The sequence below is a fragment of the Ambystoma mexicanum genome, chromosome 10 (assembly GCF_040938575.1).
Source record: "Ambystoma mexicanum isolate Mex_15411 chromosome 10, UKY_AmexF1_1, whole genome shotgun sequence".
Taxonomy (NCBI): domain Eukaryota; kingdom Metazoa; phylum Chordata; class Amphibia; order Caudata; family Ambystomatidae; genus Ambystoma; species Ambystoma mexicanum.
In genome coordinates, this window is record NC_090932.1 from 1,382,234,332 (window position 1) to 1,382,260,307 (window position 25,976).

The window sequence follows — 25,976 nt, forward strand, 5'->3', positions numbered from 1 at the left end:
TTCAGATATTGTCATGATGCCTACCTCTAAAGAACCAGGCCCGGCCCAGCAACCCCAGAGGCAGGCACCATTTCCCCCAGGAAAGTCTCAGCGGGCCCAAGTCGGGGCCCTTTGGACTGAGTCCTGGCGCCTTAGGCACCAGGCTCATATTGGACCCCAGTCCTGGTGCCTTAGGCGTCAGGCTCATATTGGACCCCAGTCCTGGCGCCTTAGGCGCCAGGTTCATAATCGAGGACATGTGTTTAAGTGCTTGGGTGTACACTTACCTGATGCAGACCTTGCTGCAACATCCAGGCCCCCTTGAGGCCTGGATGGGACTATTTTGTCTCTAGAACTACTTAACCACACGGGTGTGGCCTGAGGAAGAATACATACCTGAGTGGAAGGATACATACCTGGGACTTCTTGAAAGGCTATTTAAACCACGCCCGAACAGTAACTCACGCTTCGCGTTGTTCTGCATCTAGCAGCTGGACGCTCACCGTGCCTGCTCCTGCTCCTGCTTCTTGACTTCTGCCACGCCCGCCTGCATCCTGTAACACCTGCATGTGGAGAAGGAGAGAGAATTGGACAAAAGAAGAGCCCTTACCTGTTTCAAACTCGTCCAAGAGTCGTCCCGTCGGCGATCCTGAAAAGGAAAGACTTTCATTTTAAAAGGTCAACTCACCTGTCGCTGCAGCGCCGCATTTCACTCACCTTGCTGCCAGCCTCCATTGCCAGCGGCGCTCGTCCAGATTCGCTGCATCAACCCGGCTCCTGTGGAAAAAAGACAGAAAACAAAGGTGAGAGTGAGAAGAGCATAAGGAAAGCCAGTGCTTCCATTTAGACTTACCTGTTTGGGTCATACTTCATTTCGGGTCTCTGCCGCATACAGGCACCTGCAGACCCCGGCCCCTAAGGGGAAAAGAAAGACAGCGGAATTAATGAGAGAATGGAAAGACATAATAAAAACTCTCATTAAAGACTTACCAGAACTTACCTCTCGTTTCGGGTCTATGCTCGTTCAGCATTCTGACCCCGGCCCCTATGGGGAAAAAGACATCTGCATTAGCGCTTAATATTGCACTCGGAGGAAAAACATTCTTTGAACACTAACCTGAGCATTCTTCATCGTTTTCATCGCTCTTCTCGGGATCCACGTTCTGCACCTGAAAGAAAGACAACAGAGACTTCTTATTCCGGGACATTAGCAGAACCAACACCGATGTATGAGAGTGAATCCAGTGATTAACTGGGTTTCAACGCGCCCCTGCACCAGAAGCAGGAAGGAGAGCTCGCCATCACAAAACCAAAGAAGGACCGGCCCTGCCATACTCTGAGTCCAGCGCCTCACCGGAAGTGCAACTTCATTCCAGTCCTGGTCAGCGCCTCTGTGGGGGTCAGGTGAGCGTTACAGATATAGACATCCTTAATGCACCAGTTACAGAGAGTGACACTCTAAAAGCTAGATCGTTTTTGGGTGGGAAATCTATGGGACCTGATGGTTTTTTTGAGAAATTGTGCAAGGAATTTGCAAACATGTTTGTCCTGCATCTACGGAAGGCTGGTCAAGAGGTAATATAGAAGAAGGCTTTACCACCTACAATTAATGAGGCGATAATCACGCTTTTGTTGAAACATAACAAAGAAGCCTCACTTTGCTTGGCATACTGCCCTATATCCCTCATTTAATTTAGATAACAAAATATGTGTGATGATTTTATTCATTATATTACTACCTCCTATGGCATATCCTATTCCTAGCAAATCAGTTGAGATTCATCCCAGGCCAGACAACAGAATATAATCTAAGGTGCCTTTTTCAGCCTCTTGCTTTGATACCAGACCTCTAGGTTATTGCTGCTCTACTAGACACAGCAATGGCCTTTGATTCAGTTGACTGGCCCTTCATATCTGTGGTTCTTTGCAAAATGGGTATGGAACAACAATTCATGTCCATGCTTTTTTTTCTCCCATGGTTAAAATTGAAGCCAATGGCCAACTATCTAGTAAATTCAGAACTTGAGATGGGCATTAGTCTATTTGCTGCAGCGCTGCAACCATTAGCGACTTTGATCTTTGATTAGAGAAAAATGCACAAATAGGGGTCTGCATGTGTACTTTATCTTATATTGAATGTGCTAGGTTTGATTGTCATTTTATCTTGTTGGATTTTTAACCCTTTATTTGTTATGGGGGATTCTGCCCCATGCCTTTCTTGCTAGCATTCTGCGCACCCTTCTTACCCCCTCGTCCCACCCCTATAACTCTTCCGCCCCAGACATACATATGTATATCAAATCTCAGCGATCAAAACATGACAATAAAAGCTATCACATTCTATATCAAGTAAGTTGAAACAACTGTATACCTTCTTGCAAATTGGTCATTCTTTTTTATGCTGCTGGCATGATCTTTATCAAAACCCATTGGAAGGCTGGCACCAATTATGTCTCACATACACCATTTTGGGAAATAATCTGCTCTAAAAATAAATACCTCTAAATCTATACTATTTTCTCTTGACTCTTTAAAGAATTTGATGATGGTCTGCTGGCTTTCCGGAAAAGGACCTCCAGTAAAGTACCTGGAAATAGTGGTTGCCAACTAACCCTCTCCCTTGTTTACAGAAAAGTTTGGTAAAGCTCTGAAGACTCTTAGATCCAATATTATGACATTGGAAACTCTTCTATTACCCCTGATTGGCAGAATATCTCTAAATTGCTCCTACAGTTTTTGAATGTGCCAATATGGTTACCCGGATACTTCTTTTTTGATTCTCTAAGGAGTATGCTGATAAGCTTTCTTTGAGCGAATTAACAAGGGAGAATTAGTTGATGAGACCTAGCGGTCCCGCTAGATGCCGGAGGAGTCCTTCGATTTAGTTGCACAACGCCAATATCTGTACTCTTGGTTTTCACCACAACAAGACCACCTTCATGTTTGAATTGAAAAAGCAATAGCAGCAACAGGTGCCCTTAACGTCTGCCATATTGCAAGAAATAAACATAATTGAGGGAAATGTAATGAAGTTGCGTGCACATTTATTATACTAGGTGTGTATTGCTGTACTCTCCCTTCATTCCACTGGTAAATGTGGGAGGACTTGGTATCACCTTTGAGGGGTCCTGTAAACATACTGAGGGAAAAAATGTGTATTTTTGGAGAATTCTTTCCTGACGGACAATTCTTATTCCTGACCAGATTCAAAGAAATTGAATGAATGTCGGCCTTGGATTTGTTCATGTATCGTAGGATTCTTAATATGTTGAACAGTATTTTTCCAACATTCAGAAAGAAACCACAGACAGTTCTCTATACACCAAGGTGATGAAAGAATGTCCCCCAGCTGGAAATTCAGCAACAGTGCTTTGGTAGAAAGTGTTGTGAATAGGTTTAGATTGTATACAGTGAATCTACATATGCGCTCAGGACAATTTCAATGATTTAATAATCATTTTAATATTATATATTTCAAATGAATTCTACTATATTACAGGCCTCCATAGCTCAGCAAGTAGCATCCTTGGATTTCTCACACCTGTGCCCGATGTAGATTATGTAGACTTTACCATTTAGCATGGTAGTGTTGCATTTGTATGTGCATTCTGGGAAAAGGCATTTGAAGTAGCAAATACAATTCTGGATACAGTCATAAAGTAGGTCTCCTGGGAAGCATGCTAAACATTTTAAACACTTGCAGGACTGTTTTGTTTGCTGGCACGTAGGAGTATTGCTAACTCCTGGTGGAAGGGTCCTGTGAGAACTGTAGACAGATGGTTGAGAGATGTAGCCTATTGTTACAATAAAGAAGACACCTCACAGGCTCCATGGTATTTTCTGACAGGCCTAGAGACATGTGGGTCTCCTATCGGTACTATCTGGTTTCAAAGGCAATTAATGCAGACAATAACAAACCTGATGTTATTGGAACTGTAACGGTTGATGTGCCATCTGCAAGGGATATTTCATGATGTTAAGAAACCACCAGTTCATTGTCGAGGTGGAGAACTGGTTTGAAGAGTTGTTTTTCTTTTCTTAATGTTTGACAATGGGGTCATTGATGCAATTTCATGGATTTTATGTGACAGGGATTTTTATATGGACAGTGAGACTGCTTAAAGGACTTGCTTAAAGTGTATTTGGATTAGAAATCTTTTAGAAAGCAGTTTTTGAAGAGTAATTCAATATTTCTGATATATAGTATTAGGAGTGGGCTTCTGCTATTACCTTTGGTTTTTTAAGTATAGTGTCACAGATGGCTCAAGACATCTGACCTTACCGACGGTTAAAAGGTTTTTATCAAGATTTCACAGGGCCCTAGGGCCATCCTTTGCACTCTCCTCTATAGAAAAGCACTCCTTCCCTAACCCCAGGTGAGTAGAAATCAATTATGGACCCCTACTGTCTAGGTTCTAACTTGTACTATAGGTGAAGATCTAAAGGCAAAAAGATGTATCTGTCTGCCCTATCTCACGGTCTACCTAGACCCTCCCTACACTATCCAGTGTTTAGTGTCTCAAAAGGGTTGTTGGATTGTGTTTCAGACACACTATCTGATTCTCTCGCTTTCCAGTCATGCTCACATATTCCCCTCCCTCTCCAACTCTCCATTCCCACTACTCTACTACACTCCTCCCTTCGTCTCCACCTATCTGCTCTTCCTATGTCTTGTGTCCCCCCTCCAATGTCATTCACTCCTTCTCATACTCGCCTCCATCCTTTTGTTACTACTCTCTCCCTCCACAAAACTTGCACTCTTCCTCCACACGCCTGATCTCTCCATCCTACTACTTCTCCCTGCTCTACACTACCACTGCCTACCCTACACTAATACTCCCTCCTCAACCCTACTGCTCCCTGTGCCACACTACCAATCCCTCTCCACTATACTACACCCACTTTCTACTCAGACCCTCTTTTCATTCACACAAGCACTTCACAGTCCTTCTTTGCGCTCCTTCACCTAAGCACAATCGCCACTCTTTAATGCACACTTAACATGCGGTACAACTTGCACTCACTAACCAATGCCACACCTGCTTCAAAGGCACCTCCAAACGCCACACCACTTTCCTTCCTCCTGCTGCTTTTTTGGTCTGTCACCACCTTCTCCGCTGACATTACCCAAACAACACACAAATTTCTATTTTGGGGGTCTCTTTTAATCCCCTCCTTGCTATCTGGTTGGTCTTTTTTCCCTGGCCAATGTGACCCTGTCTTCCCCATACAGCAAAGCTTTGATATGTAGTACTTAAAGCCTGCCCCCTTTCACTGTGCCAGTCTGCCACGGTAAAAACATGCAGTGCAATGTTCCCGTTCCGTTAGGGGGTCTGCTCTTGCCCCCCTGAAGGTCGGGCCAGTTTTTTTTTGAAGACGGTTGTATACTAATTGACCTTTTCACAATTGACCTCAGGAGAATTGACCTCAGGAGAATTGACCTAATTTAGAAGGTCAATTAGGACATATATGCGGGGGAAACCCCCTGCAATCCCCCCACCGAATCGAAACCCCCCTGCAACTCCCCACCTAATCCCCTTATATTATTTATAATCCAAAACCCTACCCCAATACATATATCAAATAACTAAAATAATATAAAGATCAATTGGGCAGGAGGTCAATTAGGACCACTATAATTAGGTCAATTGTGCAAAAGGTCAATTGTAAAAGGTCAATTTGGGTAATACCGTTTGCTGCTCTGCTTTACGTTGGGTGGGCTGTAAATCACTCACGTAAGATTCTTGCTGGATGAACGGGTCCGATTGCTCCCTTCTCGCTCGGTTCTCTCTCTTGGAGTGTTCCAAATGATTCCCATGGGACTCGGATGATTTTTGGGTGCACTGGTGTTTTCCTAGGTTGGCTGTTTCTCTAAAATGAAAGAGAAAACCTGGCCATTATTTGTATTCCATGTAATGGAGTGAGGCAATTTGGTACTGCGCATAAACAAAGTGGCACAGGGTGAGGCGATCGGAATTGTTCCCCTCCCAACACCCACAGTCCATCCGCCTCTGGGGTAGGATTGCCTGTGGATTCCTCTATGGTATGCCTCCCACCCGAGGCTGAGAGGGATTCCCAACCCCTCTCAACAAGGTCAGGGTAGTGACCTTGTCACAATAGGCAAAAAGTAAGCACAAAAGTGATGGGTGGAAGGTTTTGAATGAATCTGAACCTCTGGCATTGCTCTGGGCAACCTTCCACACCACTATTATTTAGCCCGTCTGCGCCATTGCAAAAGGGGACCAGCCATATGCAAATCAGTCAGGTACTGCCACCAATGGTAGCAGCCCAGCCCAAACTGCTAGGCAAGGTCCCCTCAGCACGGAAACACAAGTGACCCCAGACATGTTTCGGCCTTGTTGGGCCTCCTCAGTGAGGTGCAGCTTGGTTCCCTATGGCGCAGCGAGCAAGAGACCCACGTCTGGGCATACCCTCTCTCACATAGTGAGACAAACAGTAAGCACAAAAGTAATGGGTGGAAGGGTTTGAATGAATCTGAACCACTGGCATAGGCAAAAAGTCTGAAATGTATTAAGCACCTCGGCGAGTATTTAATTTATTGAAGTGGTAAGTATGACTTTAGTCATTATTAAAATGGTGCATTGTCAATGATATGTTCATACTCTTGTGTCTTCGAGAAAATGATACTTACACCTAGTTAAGTACAAACAAAAACACCTTTATATATGTTATATTTGTACATTGGCCTAATAACTTAACATTTTGATGATTGTAAAAAGAGGCTGCAGTAATCAATCTCGACCGATGAGCGGAAGCCACTATTCTGGTATTTATCTTTAATAAATGCCATTCTCAGCACACTGACATTATAAAGCATCCAAACATCTAAATTATAAAACACTGTAGCTTCATGTAAACAGCCTCTTTTGGACAGGGAAATACATACAGCGCTCTCATCACATTTCAATATCTATGCAAGTGGTTTATTTTTGTATTCCATTATCCGAAATTGTCATGTTTTAGTTTAGGCTTGGCTGTATTTTTTTTGTTACATTTGATTAATTTTTAATGCATCTCTTACTTTACGGAAAATGTACTATTTGACAAGTATCATCCCGTTTGTAAGAATCATGTTTTTCTCTACCGTTTTCTATGCTGATTTCGTTATGGTATACTACATATTCCCATGAAATTCTGAAAACTTCTTTCTTTCTTCCTGTTAAAACACTTGTTTATCTGAAAAGATTTTCTAGGATAGTTTTATTTTTGTTTCCGAGTGTTTTCTTTTTCTTTCCACTTTTAGATCGTTTGGGGTGCCTATGTGACCTCCTCTTCATCGCTTCCTTCCTTCCCTTCCACGTTATCCTGGTCAAGAGATGAAAGCTCACGAAGGGTTAAGTACCTTCTGAATGACCTATTTTACAAAAAAGATGTGCTCTACATGGGAGTCTCATGCCTCTGTCCTTCCTCCTCTGTCTGCAAACTGCCCGCCACTCCTGCATGAAGTAGCTTTATCAAACACAGACACTGGCTCACTCTAATATAACACTGAATTGGCTCAAATATTTATACAAACAGCAAACAATAGGCTTTTTGAATCGTTGCAATGACTTACTTTTTCATAGAAATAATATGCTTACAATACTTGCTGCTATTGCTCACAAAGCTTTTTCTTGTTTTTCTTACTTCTGGGTGATGTTAACATTGAAAATGTCTGCCAGTGTAATTCTTCAAATGCAGGTCTCAATTGTGAACCATAATTCAGAATCTCAGGTTTCCAGTGCCCATGCATGAGAAGGCCATATAGCCCTATTTTTGCTTTGAATTCTGGGACTTGTAATTTTCCTAAATTTAAAATGGGAAAAGAAAACTACAAGTCCCTTAATCCAAAGTGAAAAAAACAGTACTGGATGGCCTTCTCACACATAGCCAATGAAAATTAAGACATCTACATAATTTAGTTGACAATAATTTGGAAACAAGGTGTGGGGCTTGATGCGCAAGCCTGGTGTGCGTACATTTCCCATCAATGAGGAAATACATGTATTTTTGTGAAATGACTCTGCCTATGTTCATGTATGAAGAATTTTAAGAAACAAGTTTATCTCAATGCATGAATACTCGCTAAATCCACTCTATTTATATGGGCAGACTAATAACATAATGTATGTTATCCATCAGAAACTAAAATGACATTTTCACTAACAACATGCTTTTAAAACTACATTTCCCAAATAACCGGTCTAACAAAGCATGTTTGTACGGGACTGTATATGTTGGTTGATTATGTTAAGAATTTTGAAATATTGTGTAGCCAATAAAACCTAGAAAATGCAATGTTCAGTCTAAAAATGTGTATGGGTTTTTTCTCAAAAGATTATTAATGTTATAGTTACTTTTGTCTACACAATTATGGTTCAAACATAACATGCAATCCCACATATGGCTTTCCTAAAACGTTTACCTTCCTGAAACTATTTGCAGCAAACAATAATTCTGCCCTGACAGGTTAAGAATGCCACAGGTGTGAAAGTCTGGGGATGGGAAAGTTAGAAGTGGAGATAATAGTGAAAAACTATTTCAATCATTGTTATCGAAGGACATATTTGGTCCTGTTGATCCAAACAACCTTTACACTAAATATTGCAGATTCGAATACTTTACTGTGAAAGTGGCGTCTTTGTGAAATGGAGAACATTAGTTTGACTGTTCTTGTGAAAGTTACAAATTAGTTGTCTAGGGCACTTGGCGTATTACTACTTTTTTTGTCCGAACCAGGGAAAATCCACATATCCTTGGTTCCTTAGTTGCTTAATTTGGGGTCTAAAATGCATGAATGCACAGTGGCACCTAAAGAAACTGAAAGGGGTGAAGTGAGAGTCTGGGAGGGGTGGCACAGGAATGTTAATTTGATCAGTATTAAATAGGTTATAATTAATTATTTTTTGTAAACTTAGAATAAAAATGTTATTCATTAGAGTTTGTACCTCTTAAAGATTTCCAAACCTAGGTTTCTATATTGAAATTAGTCAAATTACTCCTGTATAGACAATTATTAGTGACTTGTATCAAGGCTGAATATTATATGAAACATGGAAGTTGTTTCAGTGTTATAGCATCTCCATTAAAGGGACAGCTGTCCCTAAATAGAATATTTGTGTAATTAAATGCACAAATAAATCTGTATCAAGACGTGAAAGCCAAGCAGAAATATTTTAGTCTTAAAACAGGCCATATTGTACACCTTCACCAAGGGGAGTGGGAAGAAGAGCTTTTCAAACTTTTGTAACTGCACTCCTGAAAAGCCAAGCCACCCTGCATCAGGAGGAGCCTCCTTATTAAGAGGATGAACATGCGCCCAGAGCACATACGCTTATGCGCCCTTTAACACAGCACTTGAAGCTCTTGATGAATTGGCTAATTTTCTCTGCTGCGCTCACTTGTATTTTAGACAGAAACTAGAGAAACCTCCAGTCTGCCTTGAAATGAGACACAGATGTGTGTCATCAGAATACTGGGGAAGGTGAAGACCTTGCCTTTGAGTGATGTCCAGCAGTGGCCTACACATTCAACAATAGAGGAGAGAGGACCAATCCATATAGGTCTCCATAATAGAAAGGGCCAACAGATGAGTCAAATGGAACCATGCTCATGTGCTGGGCCTGTCCTTTGGGAAAGGGTATCCGTTTAAGAATGATACCACAAATCACTGCCATTTTCTGGTGTCAGGCCACAATCTACTGACAAAGATCATAACGGGAACTGAAATGCAATCCCCTGCCATGGCCATCAGCAAATCATTCACCATTCAGCTCAAAGCAAACTCTGTTACATGACCAGTTTGAAAACCAACATCGTCTAAACAATTTTCCAAATGGATGAATACTACACTGCCAAGAATCTTGATAGAAAGGGACACATTTATGAGTGGGTGATGGGGTGGCAAGTATGTCAGCACATGTCATTTTAGGAGGGATTTCACCAGGCATTTCCCATAGCACCCAGATCACTCCCATAAAAAAGTATCTGTTGAGGAATGGTAATGACTATGGTGCCAGTATTCCAAACTTGGACATAATCTAAAAAAGTAATCCAGTTCATGATCGTTTTAAAGTTGCCATTGGGTTGAGCCTAAGACTTGATACTGAATCTTAGGGGTATCCCCACAGATGTGTGCAATGCTATATTCAAGGAACCAATGGAAATCCTTGTTTCATTGAAATCTAAGAAAAAGTAATCATCAGTCTATGAAATAATCTTGAATACAAGCTTTCATTTTAGCAAGTGGTGTAAACATCAGTGTAATAGTGCCAATGTCAGAGGCTGACGTGCAATAACATTTGTTTAACACTGCAGAATATCCCTATAATATGACATTTCATTCAGATCAGCCTCCATGAATTCTCACCAATTATAAAGGCTCTCCCATTTTGGTAGACTAGTTGTATCTCACATATCATACGCCATTATAATGTTCTCTCACTGCGCACTGTCTCTCTCAAATATCTATATTTATATCCCACTCTCTCCCTCTTTATTTCTCTCTCAATTTAACTCTCTCCTTCTCACTATTTCTGTCTCTTACTGTTTGTGAATTACCATTTCCACATTGAGGAATATTACCATAGGTAACTAATTAGTTCTTTTAACAGATACATTCCTTCCACGCGCGTTGAGCAAAGTCCGAGCAGTATTTGCAGGAGTTTTATCTTCCCTGGGGATTAGGTACTCGGCTACTAAGACTTAACTGGTAGTCTTAAATCCGCCTGGTGAGTGCGTAAGGGTGCGCGTCGAGCAAAGTGTAAGCGGTATTTGCAGTCCTTACAGGACTGCAGGCCCAATCTCCATCCTTACACAACATCTTGAATGGTGAGTCAGAGGAATTACTAATAATATTCTGCCATTACTTTCTAAATTAGCTGCCACTGTTGCCGCTTTCGACAGTGTGACTGCAAGTTTGACTGTTACGATTTAGAGAGTAAGTCAAAGGTAGCCAGGTCCATAAGAGCAGACGCCTGTGAAGCATCAACCTTGTTTTCATCAACTGGTTTACCATTGATTCGTGCCTCTTCAATGGAGGTCGCATTTAACATTCCTGGTATACTTGAAGTGAATAGAATCTCGTCCCTTGCGGCGCAGAATATGACTAAGCAATCTTTCAGTTACAGATCAGTGCTAAACCTATCAGTGAACAATGTCAACAGAGTGATAGCTAACCCTGTTACGGTGCTGGAAGCCAACATACTATCCCCCGTTGCCGGGGCTCAGTTTATTTCACATCATATGCTTCCATCTACTATTCTCTATTGCTCGCCTTCTTTGTTTGCGTTAGAGCCATCAAAAATATGTGAACCATCATCCTTCTCTTATTATCCATCTTCACCTACGCCTTCTAATCACCTGCCAACATTAGGGAACTTTGCTAATCCCCCTGGCTCTGCACTTCATGCGTTAAATTTTACATTGAACTCAATGGTGAAAATGTATGAAATGGATCACAGAGAATTTAAAGAACAGAACTGTCTTTCTTCCACAGTGGTTTCTAAGCTGACATTCCTGGAAGGTTTTATTTTTGGCCAGAAAAGATGATCTGACAATGTGTTTGATGTTTCCTTTGGGGACGGTGCATTTGGTGATATATCCAGAGCAGTATCACTTATTTCTGATGTATTAGTTGATATGGATAATGGCACATGGGACGCATAGAAGGATCTGCTTTGGTCCCTGCAAGAGCTAACAATCAGGCAGTAGAGGCGTAAATCTCGGCCCATTGTGGTACGATTTTATAATTATCATATATCATAAAGATCCTAGAGGACAGGGGAGAGGTGAATCCATCGATCATCGGCTTGTCAACTTTGCATGACAATTTGCTGACCAGTTCTTCTATAAATATAGTTCCATCTGTGCTTTCTGTAAATTCCCCCCAGGACCATGCAGAAGTTCCTGGGAGAAAAAAGGTTAAAAAAATCTAAACATCACAAATCCTCCTACACAAAATAATAAGGGTTTACGTACATTTTTATGCAAATTAAAGGCTTGTCCTTTGGCCAACAATGCAGATGATGTACAGCTAAACTAAGAGAAAACAAAATTGCCCTGCAACTGGTTGGAATGCTATAGCCCATTTTTTAAAAACCTGTCCAAGGGGATGATCGGCTGCTCGATCCGAGCATTTTAACCATTCTTCCTGATGGGGATTGTAAAATGATCGAAAATGCGATTGATGATCCCTCGATAGGCACAAAAGAGGGTAAAAACAATATATTATCACGCACAGTTGGGTTGAACCCCTTGAACGACAGCACTGGCACTCTTTTACCAATGGCTCCAATTTTTCTCACCCGTGAGCAAATAAAATGAAGAGTGCTAGGCCTTTCCTCCGACGCTCCAACTACGAGGCGTGAGACATTTCTTCCACCTCAGTCTGGTCGTGTCAAGGATATTTTGGATCTTCACTTACCAAGTGAATCTGGGTCTGGTGTAAATCATTTTTATAATTGGCCAGCCCCTCTTTTTCTGTAATTTTTAACTTTGGAGGCCAAAAAGGCAGCAACTGATGGTGTACCTGCCTAAGTGGAACTTCAGAATAGGAGTACCGTCTGACTAGTGATCTGGTTACAAAAATGTAACACGCTAAGATTTGGCTAGTGAATATAAAGCTTTGTTGTGTGAGCCATTAAAAAAGCCAATGCCAGAATCGCCTCTTTCTCATATTTCATATTTGGAGAGACTATTTATGGACCATGATTATGTGCCACTTAATCGCCAGCATGTCTTAGCATTGCTATTTGAAATTTCAAATCTAAGATTGGTTTGCACTAAAGATCTAGCTCTAGTGGAATTTGTGATTGATTCTTGTCTAGACTTGGGGTCTCATCACGAGTTGGGCGGTAACGCCAGCGCTATTAGCGCCAGTGCTAATAGCCCTACCGCCAAACACCCCGGCGCTATTAGCGCCGGATCACGGGTTTTGGCGGAACGGTTAGTGGCCATTCCCCATTGGGCCCATTCGGGAATTCCTCATTCACCAATGGTGAAAATTCGAGCTATTACCGCCGGAGGATTTCCCGCCGGCGGTAAATGCGCTGAAAATCGTCAAATTTGCAGAGGATTTCCCCCCAGCTCAGAGCTGAGGGGATATCCACCAAGGTCATGATCAGACGGACACTTAAATGCGGTGGTAATAGCGCTACCACCGTATTTACGGGTTACCACCAGACTCATGATGAGGCCCTTGGTGCGAGTGCACTTCCATTCTAGAATGATTAGGAATGCTATTATGGCTGAGGCCGCTGCCCTGCTCTCACTAGGATATGATGTGTTTGATGTATTGAGGCCTTTGTATATGAAGGGGCAATCTATTGAAATGAAAGATAGGCTTGATGAAGAGGAGCTGTTGGGCCCATGGAACCATTAAGAATTAACATAGAGGTAGCAAGCAATGCCGCTCGAGTAGTCTCACATTTATCGGCTGCTATCCCCTTAAATAAAAATAATTATGATTGGGCCTGATTGTTGGCTCTCTGCATAGAGGAAGTAATAGGTTGAGGGGGATAATTGATATTCCACCATCTCCATTGTTTCATAGAACACTAGCGGTTACTCTCACCTGCATCGTCCAGACCCAACTTTATGTAATTACAGTATGAGTTGTCCCCAAGAGACCTGGATTGAGGATCAGCCCATTGTTGACGGCTACACTATTTCTTTCAAAAAAGCTTTGAAAGGCATGCGGGCCGACCATATGGGGGCTTACTTTGTTCCTGTAAAAACGACTTGGGTTTCTCTATGGAGCGATTAGAAACTAACAGAAAGGATATCTTGATGGTTAGGATTGAATACCTGGGCAAGGGTTGTTTGATATATCACTCTTGTGTTCTGCTGAATCTTTATTTTAACCCTTGGAATGTAGCATTATAGCCGTTTTTGGCAACTGTTTCTGATTTACTATTTTTTTCCTACATCCCGTCCCCTTTCCTCCATACTGTATGGGTGTCCCTCGCTAGGGACAGGAAACAGAACATTTTTCACCAGAAAATAATTGTCTTCCATGAATCCGGCCACCGGCGCCACTCCCCAGTCCTCTTTTCTGCGTCAACGAGAACGGACTGCTTTCACCAGCGCTCCTGGGTTAGGCCTCTGGCCTTGTAATTCCACACGCTCCTCTCTGGGATATTTTCTTTTCCCCTTCTTTCTCATAGCAATTATCTGAGATAATACTCAGACCTCTGGTGCCACGCTCCTCCCCGGCGCATGTTGACGATGGTGGGTTTCAGCAGGTGTCTGGCCTACAAGGGTTCATTCCCCAAGTCGTATCCCCACGCACTCTGCCTCCGATTCTGTGACCCCGACCACGGCTTGGACGGCTGTTCTGTGTGCAATGCATTGATCTCCGCGCTCACTGAAGAATCCTTTAGCCAGGTGGTGGGAGCTGTTCAGATCACCACCACCAGAAGACATCAAGGCGTACGTGAAGAGGAAGACTAGGTCTAAGGTAGGTGCCCTCTTCTCCTCTGCACCCGCAAGGGACGACTCCTTCCCTGGGAAGTAACCAAGCGGGAGGGGCCTCCCAGGTCCTAATACCAGCAAGGGGGCGAGGCTCTGAGAGCTACCGAGCAACAGGCTGTGGGGTCCCAGGATCCTTCTGGTCCCACCGCTGAGGGGCTGCAAGGCTCTAGTGCCAGGGTTCCCCCCGAGGGACTCTGCTCTAACACTGGGCTCACTCCCGAGGGGGCGCCTATACGCAGCAGTAGCACTACCGGCGTAATGGCTGAGGGCACCGCGCCTCCCTTGTCTCTACTTGAGGTGCAGGGAAGGTCAGAGCCTTTGCGTCTAAGCGTGCAGGCGGAGACTGGGCCTAGCTCATCAAGCACCACGCACCACGCAGCAGGCATGGGGCATGATAAAATGGCCACCAGGGCAGACAAGATGGGGGCACACCCGGAGTCTCCTCAAGTGAGCGCACATCGAGATGGGACTGGACATCGCCAGTTACCGGGTCCAAGTCTTATGCCACCACATCAGCACAGGGGCGGTACACAGACCCCAGTTTAGTGCGACAGGGACCGCCAAGAGCACAGCAGCCACAGGGCCCGACTCCTATGCAGCCAAGCCCTTCACCAGCATGCAAGCATAGGTTATTTGAAAAGTTCCTTACTCTCATAAAATCACCTCAGATGAGGACCATTCTCAGGGGGGTCATCAAGGACATGCTCCCTCCTGTACCACCTCAAGCTCTGACTGTGATCCAGACCCCAGTTCCAGTTCAGGCCCTGGTTTCCGTGGTCACACCAGTCAAGGTGGCTCCGGCCCCGGTGCAGCCCCCTCAACAGCCCCTAGCACTGCCCGTCAGCATACTACAGCTGCCTGCACCCAGCACACCACCGGCAGATACTGACCTGCAGAACACAGCGACTGACATGGACAAAGAGGATGATCAGGATATTCCATCCTCAGCTAAGGCTTTCCACAAGAGGCTGTCAGGTGTGACCGAGTACCTCGGGATCCCGCAGCCACAAATTGAACAACCTGAGGCGGGGGTCTTGGCCGAGGTGTTGACCATCTGCCCATCCACAAGAACTAGCATCCCTCTACAAAAGTATGCAGAATCCTTGGCCAAAAGGGGATGGGTAAAGCTGCATTCCACGCAGCCTACAAATAAGCACCTGGATGCCAAGTATAGGCAGGTAGAAGGGGACTCGCTGAATAAGTGCACCCCCAACCTCATTCCTCTGTTATAGCGGCCTTCATTTATACTAAACCGCAGGCTTCATCTGCCCCCACGTCAGCCCTCCTAGGGCACAAGGAAAAGCTGTTGGAGTCATATGGCAAAAAGATATACTCTAATGCCATGCTCCACCTGCGCCAGGCCAACACGGACGCCATGTTGGCAGCAGTGAACCAAAAACTTTGGCGGGAGATTATGGACTTCCTCCCGGAGCTCCCCTCGCAAAGTCATGCGTGATTCAGGGCAGGGTTGGCAGAGGCGTACATAGTGGCCCAGGATATCATGGAGTTCACAGTGGCACACATTGACACAGCGGGCAGAGCTATCTGTGTCTCCGCCGATATGAGGAGGACAGCTTGGCTTAAGGTGACCAAGTTTAACCCTGGTGTGCAGGAGCACATTCTCGACCTGCCATTTGAGTGGGGGGGCTTGTTTCACTCGACCACGGACGAGGAACTTGACAAAAATAAAAATAGCTCACAGACAGCTAAGTTTGTGTCAATCTTGACAAAATCTGCACCAATGCCTATAGCCAGAGTCACCAATGCTCTGACAGAGGTCGTCCCTTTGTTGACTTCAGGGGCTGTCAGGAGCACCAACCTAGACAACCCTACAGGTCTCCTAGCCAGCACAGGCGCAAGCAGCACAAATCTTCTGACAACAGGTTTTTCAAGCCCCCCCTCCATGCCTGGCGATCAACGTTTGCGGACCCATGGATCCTCTCTAGTTTCCACGGGCTTCTGTCTGCCAATACCTCCATTTCCTCTTTCCTCCCCTCCACTCCCACAGATTGGGACGGCAACTCTTCTGGCGGAAATCCGCTTGCTAATTGTGAGTCAGGGGGTGTAGCAGGTTCCAGCTTCACAGCGAGGCATGCACTTCTATTCCCGGATATTCGCCATACAGAAAAAGAACCAGGCTGGCCTGAGAGTTGTTCTAGACCTTTCTTCCTTGAACCTTTCATTACCCCTTCAAAAGTTCAAGATGGTTACGCCAGCACTCATTGTAGAGACACTGTGTGGGGGAGACTGTATGTGCTCACTGGATCTGAAGGATGCTTACCTGCACGTCCTGATTTGGGAGCCCCATCGTTTCCTCCTAAGGTTCAGGATCATGGGCTTTCACTTTCAATACAAGGTCCTCCCGTTTGGCTTCAATTCAGCATTGAGTGTCTTTACAAGGTTAATGAACTCGGTAGCAGCCCTGCTCAGTGCGCAGGGCCACCACCTTTATCCATACCTCTGCGACTGGTTCGTCGGAGCGGAGTCACCTGAGGCAGTATATCGCTTCAGCACTTATGCACATGCTATACGATCTGGGGTTCTCTATCAACCTCAAGAAGTTGCAGTTACTCTCCACTCAGTTCTTAACATTCCTGGGGCTAGTTTGGGATACCAGGGTGGAGATGATCTTCCCCTCAGCAGACAAGATCACGGCAATCGGGAAGGCCACACAGCATTTTCTCAGCAGACTTGTGACCTCAGCATGGTGGTACCAGCACTTGCTCGGAGGAATGGCGGTTTGTCTCCTGGCTATACCAGACACAAGACTCAAAATGAGGAGGCTGCAGCTACATTTCTCAGCCTCTTGGAATCAGGCGACAGGCTCCCAGGAAGCTCTAGTCAACATACCACAGCAACATACCACAGCACCTCCAACAGGATCTGGTGTGGTAGAGCTACCGGATGGCAATGAAACAACCCAAAACGAAAGGGAACCAGCCCACCATTGACGAATACGCCAGGAACTCCCAACCTACACAGGGCCCCAGCAACAAGGAGAGGAGCCCACAGACAGACACAGGACCGACGAAAAGCGAAAAACAGATCCTAGAGGCAATGCAGACCTAAAGGTCACGTGGGAAACTAAACTGGAAGCAGCCATGGCAAACCTGAAGACGTCTCTTGAATTCAAGATCGATGCAGTACAAGTGGACGTCAACCTACTGCAACAAGACGTCAAAGTGATAGCGGAACGCACAAGCGAGGTGGAAAAAGAAGTTCAGACAAACTACCACTTGCAAGGCGAACGCCTCTGTGATTCATACACTGCGCCAACAAGTGAGCAACTTGGAAAGCAGGGCTAAGGAGGCTGAAGGCTGGGCCCGGAGGAACAATGTACGTATAGTAGGGCTCCCGGAAGGAGAGGAAGGCTCAAACCCTACAGACTACATAGAAACCATGGAGCTGCAAGAGATCAAAGGAGGGGCACTATCCCAAGGATTTGCGGTGGAAAGAGCCCACCGCGCTCTGACACAGAGACTGGCCCCAGGAGCACCACCGAGGCCGATCATTGCCAAAATACTAAATTATCAAGAATCCTAGAATACTTTCGCAAAGGGGCACCATAAGGAGAGCATCTGCAGCAATAACAGTATACCCGGGCTACACACTCCAGGTGCAAAGACGCTGACTAAACTTTGGAGCAGTAAAAAGGAGATTGCGGGAAGCGGGCTTCAAATACATGCTGATGTATCCTGCGAAACTTAGTCTTTCATAAAAAAAAGGCATTGTTGTTCGAGACCCTGGAAGAAGCTATGGACTGGCTGGATGCATAGAATAGTCCGCAGGAGGTGAAGGAGCCAAGCGAGAGCAGAGACAAGAAGTGAAGCATCGGCCCGGAACGCTGAGGTGCTGTATATATAATGACAATGCAACTTGAATATAGCTCCGCATAAGCTTGGGAGAAGTTAGGATGTACAGACACAGGGGCAAGGCAATTTATTTGGAAACACCAGAAGAAGCTGCGAGTTGGCTAGGCGCTCAGGGCTGCCCAGCAGACGCAGAAGGCTTAGAGCGCAGGGAACGGGATAGGTGAACCTGCTCTGCAATAAGGTCTACTTAGTCTTTTGATTAAAATAGTGGTAAATACCTGAACTGATATTCGGGCTAGTATGCAAGGGGTAGATATTGGCTGTCTGCCCAATCAACATACAGACTTCTGGTCTAGAATATACACAAGGGCAACGTCAGGCAGTGGGCGGACGTGTGCAACCAAATGAAGCTTATTATAGGAGATACCAGGGTATCGCGACCTTACCCCCAGTAGGTAGATCAGTCGAATCACCAGTAGGGTGATATCCCCCCGTTGGGTCCCGGGTACGGGCAGTGCCAAGAAAGGGCTAGATGGGGGGGTCGCCTGAGACCCAGGGATGGAGCTGGGCATCAGTTAGGTGGGGAGTGGGAGGGGGGAGGGTATTGGGAGGGGGAGGGGAGGGAGTTGGGGTGTTACAGTTGGGGCAGGTGGGTAGGGTGGGGGGCAGGAGGGAGGGGGGAGGACTGCAGTGGGGGTTGGGTAAGATATGGAGTGGTGGAGGGAAGAGGGGGAGGGACGGATCAATTAAGATGACACAGGAGCTCAACGTGGAAGGTCCACAAACACAACTAAATCTGTACAGGAAAAGGTGGGGAGAAGGGCAGGAGGAGTAGGATATAGCTGAAATGGGGGACCTCAGAATTGTGACCTGGAATGTACGCGGGTTAAATACCTATATTAAGCGCAATAAGGTTATGATGTATTTACACAGGCAAAAGATAGATATAGCAATGTTACAAGAAACCCACTTAACTAAAGAGAAACTAGAGTTGATGACGAGGAAGTGGAAAGGGACCATAATGGGAGCCACATATTCAGTATACCCTAGAGGGGTCCTTATATGGATCGCGCCCCACGTTGCATTCAAGCTGTTGCAACAAGAGGTAAGAGAAGATGGGAGAATGGTGCTAGTAAAAGGGAAAGTGGGCAATAAAGTGGTCAACCTGATTAACATCTATGCCACGAACAATGATACTGCACCTTATTTCAAAAATCTGTATGCCAGTGTTAGCCCATACGTGGAAGGAGCGGTCATAATAGGAGGGGGCCTTAACTGTACACTAGAGCCCAAGTTGGACAGATCAGACGACAAAATAACCAACCCTAGGCTGCAAGGTCCCTGACCACACTCATACGAGAATTCCAGCTCACTGAAATATGGAGGAAGCTCCACCCCAAATGTAGGGGATATTCACACTATGCAGCCCCACATGATTTATACACCAGGTTAGACTACATACTTGTGTCTAGTCCCATGGTGGAAGAGATCATAGGGGCGGAGTACAAGGCAGCAGTACTTTCAGATCATACCCCTCTCTTGGTGACATGGCAGATCTCGCCGCCCAGGCCTAGAATTCTGACATGGAAACTTTGTGCAGAGGCACTGAGGGATACCATGTTCAGGGAAGACCTCAGAAAAGCAACACAGGAATACTTTGAACTAAATGCTGAAAGTGTTGAGTCAGCTGGCACACTCTGGGAAGCATTCAAGGTAGTAATAAGAGGGGAAATGATATCAAAATCAATTGGGCTGCTGAAAAGGAGATCGAGGCTAAAATGCAAGAGGGTCCAGACTCCCCCGAAAAGACTTAAGCGGTGAGACACCTGACCGAAAAATGTAAATCCCACTGGGAGAGATTATGTAACCTCAACTGTAGGAAATATATAGAGAGACAGCATGCTGAAGGGGATAAACCAGGCAGATTAAAAGTGAGACCCCGAGACAGGTGATTCGGGAGATGCGCCGCGAGGATGGCGCACTCGAGGACACACAAAAAGGAGTAGATTAGTGCTTTCAGAGATACTACTGCAAATTGTATACTGATAAAACAGAAGTAGAAGAAATTGACATAAACAAAGTGCTGGAGGACATTATCCTACCCATGCTAGGGGAAGCCGATAGAGAACGGCTTGAGGCACCACTGGAATTGGAGGAACTGGATTCCTTAACCTACCCATCAATAAGGCGCCGGGAGCTGATGGCCTCCCGAGTGAATTTTATAAGACCTACATGGCGGACCTGCTCCCACCACTGCTGGCCATGCTAAATGAGTCGTACGAACAGGGTAGGCTGCCAGAGACTCTGAGGGAAGCGGTCATCGCTCCGCTCCTTAAGCCGGGCAAAATAGACACCGATTGCGGATCCTACAGGCCGCTGTCCATGTTAAATCAGGACAGTAAGATCCGTACCGCGGTGATGGCAAACAGATTGAAACTACTGATAAATGCCCTGCTACATCACGACCGGACAGGATATGTCCCCCAGCGGAGTAACTCTGATAACCTTAGGAGATTGCACAATGTTATAGACCAGACCGCTGGAAGCTCCCAAGAATTGGCGATAGTCTCACTGGACGCAGTCAAGGCTTTTGACTCTGTTAAGTGGCCCTGGTTACTAGCGGTCCTACAGAAGGTTGGGATAGGACCGGTATATCTGCAATGGGTGTAATTATTGTACAGTGCGCTGATTGCCAGAGTCCGGACAGTGTCGGTGATATCAGAAAGGTGGACGCTAAGCAGGGGAACCAGACAGGGCTGCCCTTGGTCTCCGATGCTGTTTATTCTAGCACTAGAGCCCCTGGCGGCATACCTCAGATATCAATATGGGGAGGTGGGCATCACAACGAAAGGCGGACAGCACTTGATATCATTGTATGCGGATGACTTGCTATTGTACCTAAGTTACCCTGAAGAAAACGTACAATATATACTGGAGGTACTAGATCGATATGCACTAATATTGGGTGTAACGGTAAACTCATAGAAGTCTATGATATTCCCACTAGGGAGATATATAGGAATACCTCAAGACAGGTTACCGGTGTTACAGATTGAATGGGCAGTAAACACCTTCAGATACCTGCGGATAAATGTGTATCACAGGGCGGGGGATGAACACAGGAATAATACAGAGCAAGCAGTAGAAGGGATTCAACGCAGTATTACATTCTGGACTAGGCTGCCCCTATGCATGATGGGGAGAATGGCATTGCTTAAAAATATAGTATTGCCCAGGCTGCTACACAACTTTGCAAATGTCCCTTACTTGATACCTAAACGCTTTTTTAATAAACTCCACAACATCTGTAGAGGGTTCATCTGGCATAATACTAGAAATCGGGTAGCCCTATGGAAATTACAAAACCCACTTGATCGGGCGGGTATTAAGCTACCCAATTTTGAGGTGTATTAGCTCGCGGGCCAATTGCAATATGTAGCTAGATGGCTCTCCGAAGACACCACTACGGAGTCCAGACTATTGACAGAATGTTTTCCCCTGTATTTCTTAAATGAATGGATGTGGGTAACTGAGCCCCCGAAAAGTAGGAGGGCGGCGCTACTGACCCTGGGTAGGAAGATCTGGCATAGTACTTGTGTATTGCTGGGAAGCCGGACACCGTGCTCCCTGCAGGTCCCTTTGGTGACATTAAAGGGGATAGATGATCAATTGGGACGGGCTATAAGGGAACACTGGGAGCCGGTAAGGGTGACAACAGTAGGAGATGTGTGGCGAGGAGACGGCAGAATAGAGTTTGATAGCTTAAGCGAAGACACAGGTCTACATAGCAGGCAGTATATAACGTATGTGAGATTGATGGCAATGGTAAAAAAAGACATGGTCAGAAGTAGAACTGACCCAGCAGCCAGACAAGGCTATAGAATTGTTCCAAACAGTGTCAGACGGGGGCCATGAGGTCTCCAGAATTTACAAAATACTGATGTCTAAAGTGGGAAAGGAGGTGGCTCAGAGGAGGCAAGGCTAGGAAGAGGAAAGCGGGGAAACAATGAGCGATGGGTTATGGGAAAGGGCACAGGGGTACCACAAAAAAGTGTTGAGGAATGCCCGATTACAACAGATTCGATTGTATATTACTCATGGAGCATATATGACCCCAAAGAGATTTGCTAAGTTCACAAATGCGGCTACACAGCGATGCCTGAAATGTGGGGTAGAAAATGCCGGGATGGTACACATGTTCGAGGGGATTGGGTCCTCCGACGTATTCCATATCTATGGGCCTCATTATAACTCAGGCGGTCCAGAAATAACGGTGGCGGTAAACTCGCCGCCACCGTTGTTTCCGGACCGCCTGATCCCGACTCCTGCAGGCGGGAGGTGATGTTCCCGCCAGGTCTGACCTGGCGGGTTTAACACCGCCCGCCTGCAGGCGGCCGAGGAAACACCGGCAGCATTACGAGATGCTGCCGGTGTTTCCATGATCCCCATTCCCATCGAGTCCCATAGGACTCGATGGGAATGGGGATTAACACCATTCCGCCTCCGTGATTCCCGGAAAACCGGGGTTGTAATGCCCCGGTAATTCCGGGAATCACGGAGGCGGAAATGGTAATACGAGTCCGGCGGTAACCAGGCGGTTTTACCGCCGGACTCGTAATGAGGCCCTATGACAGTAATCACCACAGCTGTGCTGCTTCGGAAAATCTTTTGGCGCCTGCGTCCTGCGTCGATGACGTCGATACACCGTCCTCTAGGGCCTCCGTCGAGCCGACGTCACCGGATGTTATAAGTAGGACGCACGACGGCCGTAGCCTCAGTTCTGTTTTTTCCGCGAACGTGTTCGCTTCGGAGATCTCGGCACGCCTCGATTCTACTGAATCCTGTTCTTTCGGTTCTTCGAACCTGTTTCTTCATTGCTATCGAATATGTCGTCTTCGGCTTCTTCCACCCAGCAGTCCGGGTTTAAGAAGTGTCTGGTGTGCGGGTCCAAGATGTCCCTGACGGATACGCACGACGCTTGCCTCTGGTGCCTCAGGGAGGACCATGATACGGACGACTGTGTCGACTGCCAATCGTTCACTTCGAAGGCCTTGCGGGAGCGTAAGAAGAAGCTGTCGGTCGTTCAGGTGGCCAAGTGCTGGAAGTCGCATTCCACTGGTCTTTCGACAGACGATTCGAGGGGCAACTCTCTGCATCGTCGTCTTGAGTCCGGGGGTTCTCGGTCTGGGAGTCAGTCCCGCCATTCCTCTGCCTCTTCGAGGCACTCCAGGAAGCGCCATCACAGGTCGCCTTCCCCATCCTCTTCCGAGGACTCCGCCCGCAGGCAGGTTGCTTGTCCCAACAAGCATTCCACTCCGGAGGAATGGGATTCGTTCCGAAAGGAGATGTTGGCGATTTTTCAATCGCAAGGCTCCGGACCGGCCGCCGTCTGAGGACGCCGGTAGAGGCCGCGCAAGAGACACCGCTTGCCCGCCTTCGGGCTCGAGCAGTCGTCGCGACCACCGGACGCCTTCGAGGTCCCGGTCGGACAAGGATGGTCGCTCTAGGCATGCCCGTTCCAGGTCCCGGTCCTCGACGCCATTGAGACCGCGAGACTCTGTGTAGTCTTCGAAGAAGACATCGATGCCGTGGCGCCGTAGTCGTCGACGGACTCTCTCGAGGCCCCGCCTCCGAGGAAGTCATTGACGCCATCGACGCCTAGGCTGTCGAGAGACACGCTTGGGTTCTGCCCTCAAGGCCTGTGTCGACGCTGTCGGCGCCTCGCTCGACGTCGACGCCCTCGACGCTGCCTTGTCAGAGGTACCCCGTGGCACGGTGGCACCCCCAAGAAAGGCAATGGCCTAGCCGATAACAACAATAGAGAGGCAATCCTAGAACAAAACCCTAGACAGAAAAATAAAGAGAACATAGTGTTTGTTTACACTTATAGTAACCTCTCAAATAGAATACAGAAGATTATTCATCGCAACTGGAGAATCTTGGAAAAAGGAAAAGTACCGTTACAGAGCCCATTGATGGCATTCCGAAGAAGTAGGTCGATAAAAGATCAGATTATGAGAAACGACATTACTAAATTACTAAACAGATTAAACCACAGCAGACCCTAACAGAAATGTGGGGACTGCGGGCTCCAGAGGGACACTATCCATGTGGATCTTGTGTCTGTTGTCAGCAAACTAATAAAACAACTGAAATTGACTTGGGTTTGAAGAACCCATGGAAACAAAAAGTGCTGATGAACTGTAACTCCAGTTTTGTAGTGTATGTGATCTGGTGCTCCTGTAAAAAGATTTATATTGGGAAGACAGAAAGAAAAATCAAAACACGCATCACAGAACACAAAAGCTGCATAAAAAATAGAGTGCATTCCGCCCCCTTAGTGGAACACTTTATAGAGATGGTGCATAAAGTGGAAGATCTGAGATGGTCAATTGTTTATCTGGTGAGGCAAACGAATGATTCTAACCTTGATAGAAGAAAACTAGCTCAAAAAGAGAGAGAACGGATTTTTCTCACTAAGAGCACAGAGTTGGGTTTGAGAAAAACAGAATGATAACCGACCGGTCCCCTAAGACATGGGCAAAACAGCTAAAGGGCACCACGGTAAAAAGAAAAAATGGATAGGGGGTCATAATCTGTTTTTTAAAAAAAAATCAAATTAAGGACCAGATCTTCAAAAAGTAAATGTGGCTATAACCATTTTTCCTTGTACTCTAGGTGACTTAGAGTGAAGAAATGTGGAAGCCAGTCTGGTGGACATAAGTGGAACCAACTAAAATACATCATGTGTGCATTATCACGAAGTATCCTGTAGTGAAGAAAAGAATGAGCCCGTAATGTTTACAGAAGTAAAATAAATTAGAAACATCTTTTACGACATACCTTTGCCGGAGGTTCGGACGGATGTCATAGCGTTAGAACCATGTCAAGTGGTAGCTGTTAAAATATAACTTCGTGTTGCAGTGCCAGCATAAGGGTACATTGAGTACAGTGTGCAGAAAGGCGGTTCATAAAATAGGATGGCTTGAGAAAAGCCACGTAGGGACCGTAGCAAACGTGGACGCCGCGCTGTCTTTTTAGAACGCGAGATCGGCTTGCGTCGCTCTACCCAAGTTGCAGAGCTTTCGAGTCGAAAGAGCAGGGGGCCGAAGGCAGCCAATGCAAATAACTGAGTTAATAAGAAGGTGAATAGTGGACGTAGCGTCCTTCGATCAGGTGACAAATTAGTCACATGATCAGAGTAGCAGTATGAAAGGGAAAAGGCAACCAAAGAAATGGCTACAGATGGATCGAGACGCCATTGGTGAAAGAAGACGCGAAACAGTCCTGGAAAGACGGGTCATAAGTTGAATCGTGGAACCCGGAATGAGCGGGGGAATAAAAGAAAAGACACAGGTAACAACGGCAAACCGGCACAGCATGTTAGCTATGAGACAGGCTTGTAAATGGTACACAATGCCAAAAGAGTGAAACACAGTGCCCGCTGTGTTTTTCCATTGTAGAAAACTAGATGCGGAGCGCATGGCATTAAGGGAAGTATTGGAAGACCGGTTCAGGTCCAGCTAGCAGAGAGCTAGACTGCAGAAGCTGGTAGTAAACATCACTATTAGGAACCAGATCCACAATAAGACCAGGTTAGTACGATAAGTACTAAAATGACGCAATGTAAGACGGGTTTAAATAATGAAAGAAAAATGGGCTATTAAATTGTAAAGATAAACAAGTACTCTCTTTTCTAAATAGGGAAAGAGC

The 25,976-nt window shown here is 45.8% G+C and overlaps 1 protein-coding gene across 12 annotated transcripts in view; it reads left to right on the forward strand.

Annotated features, from left to right (window-relative positions):
- Positions 1-25,976, forward strand: part of GIT2 (GIT ArfGAP 2) — a 2,415,297-nt gene that overhangs the window by 1,976,590 nt on the left and 412,731 nt on the right. For 7 of the 12 annotated variants that reach the window (XM_069619395.1, XM_069619396.1, XM_069619401.1 and 4 more), the window contains one exon: positions 7,244-7,333. The exons of the other annotated variants lie outside the window; for them this stretch is intronic. In XM_069619395.1, coding sequence (XP_069475496.1) covers positions 7,244-7,333 — 90 coding nt within the window. The remainder of the gene's footprint in view (positions 1-7,243; positions 7,334-25,976) is intronic. 12 annotated transcript variants of the gene reach the window in all.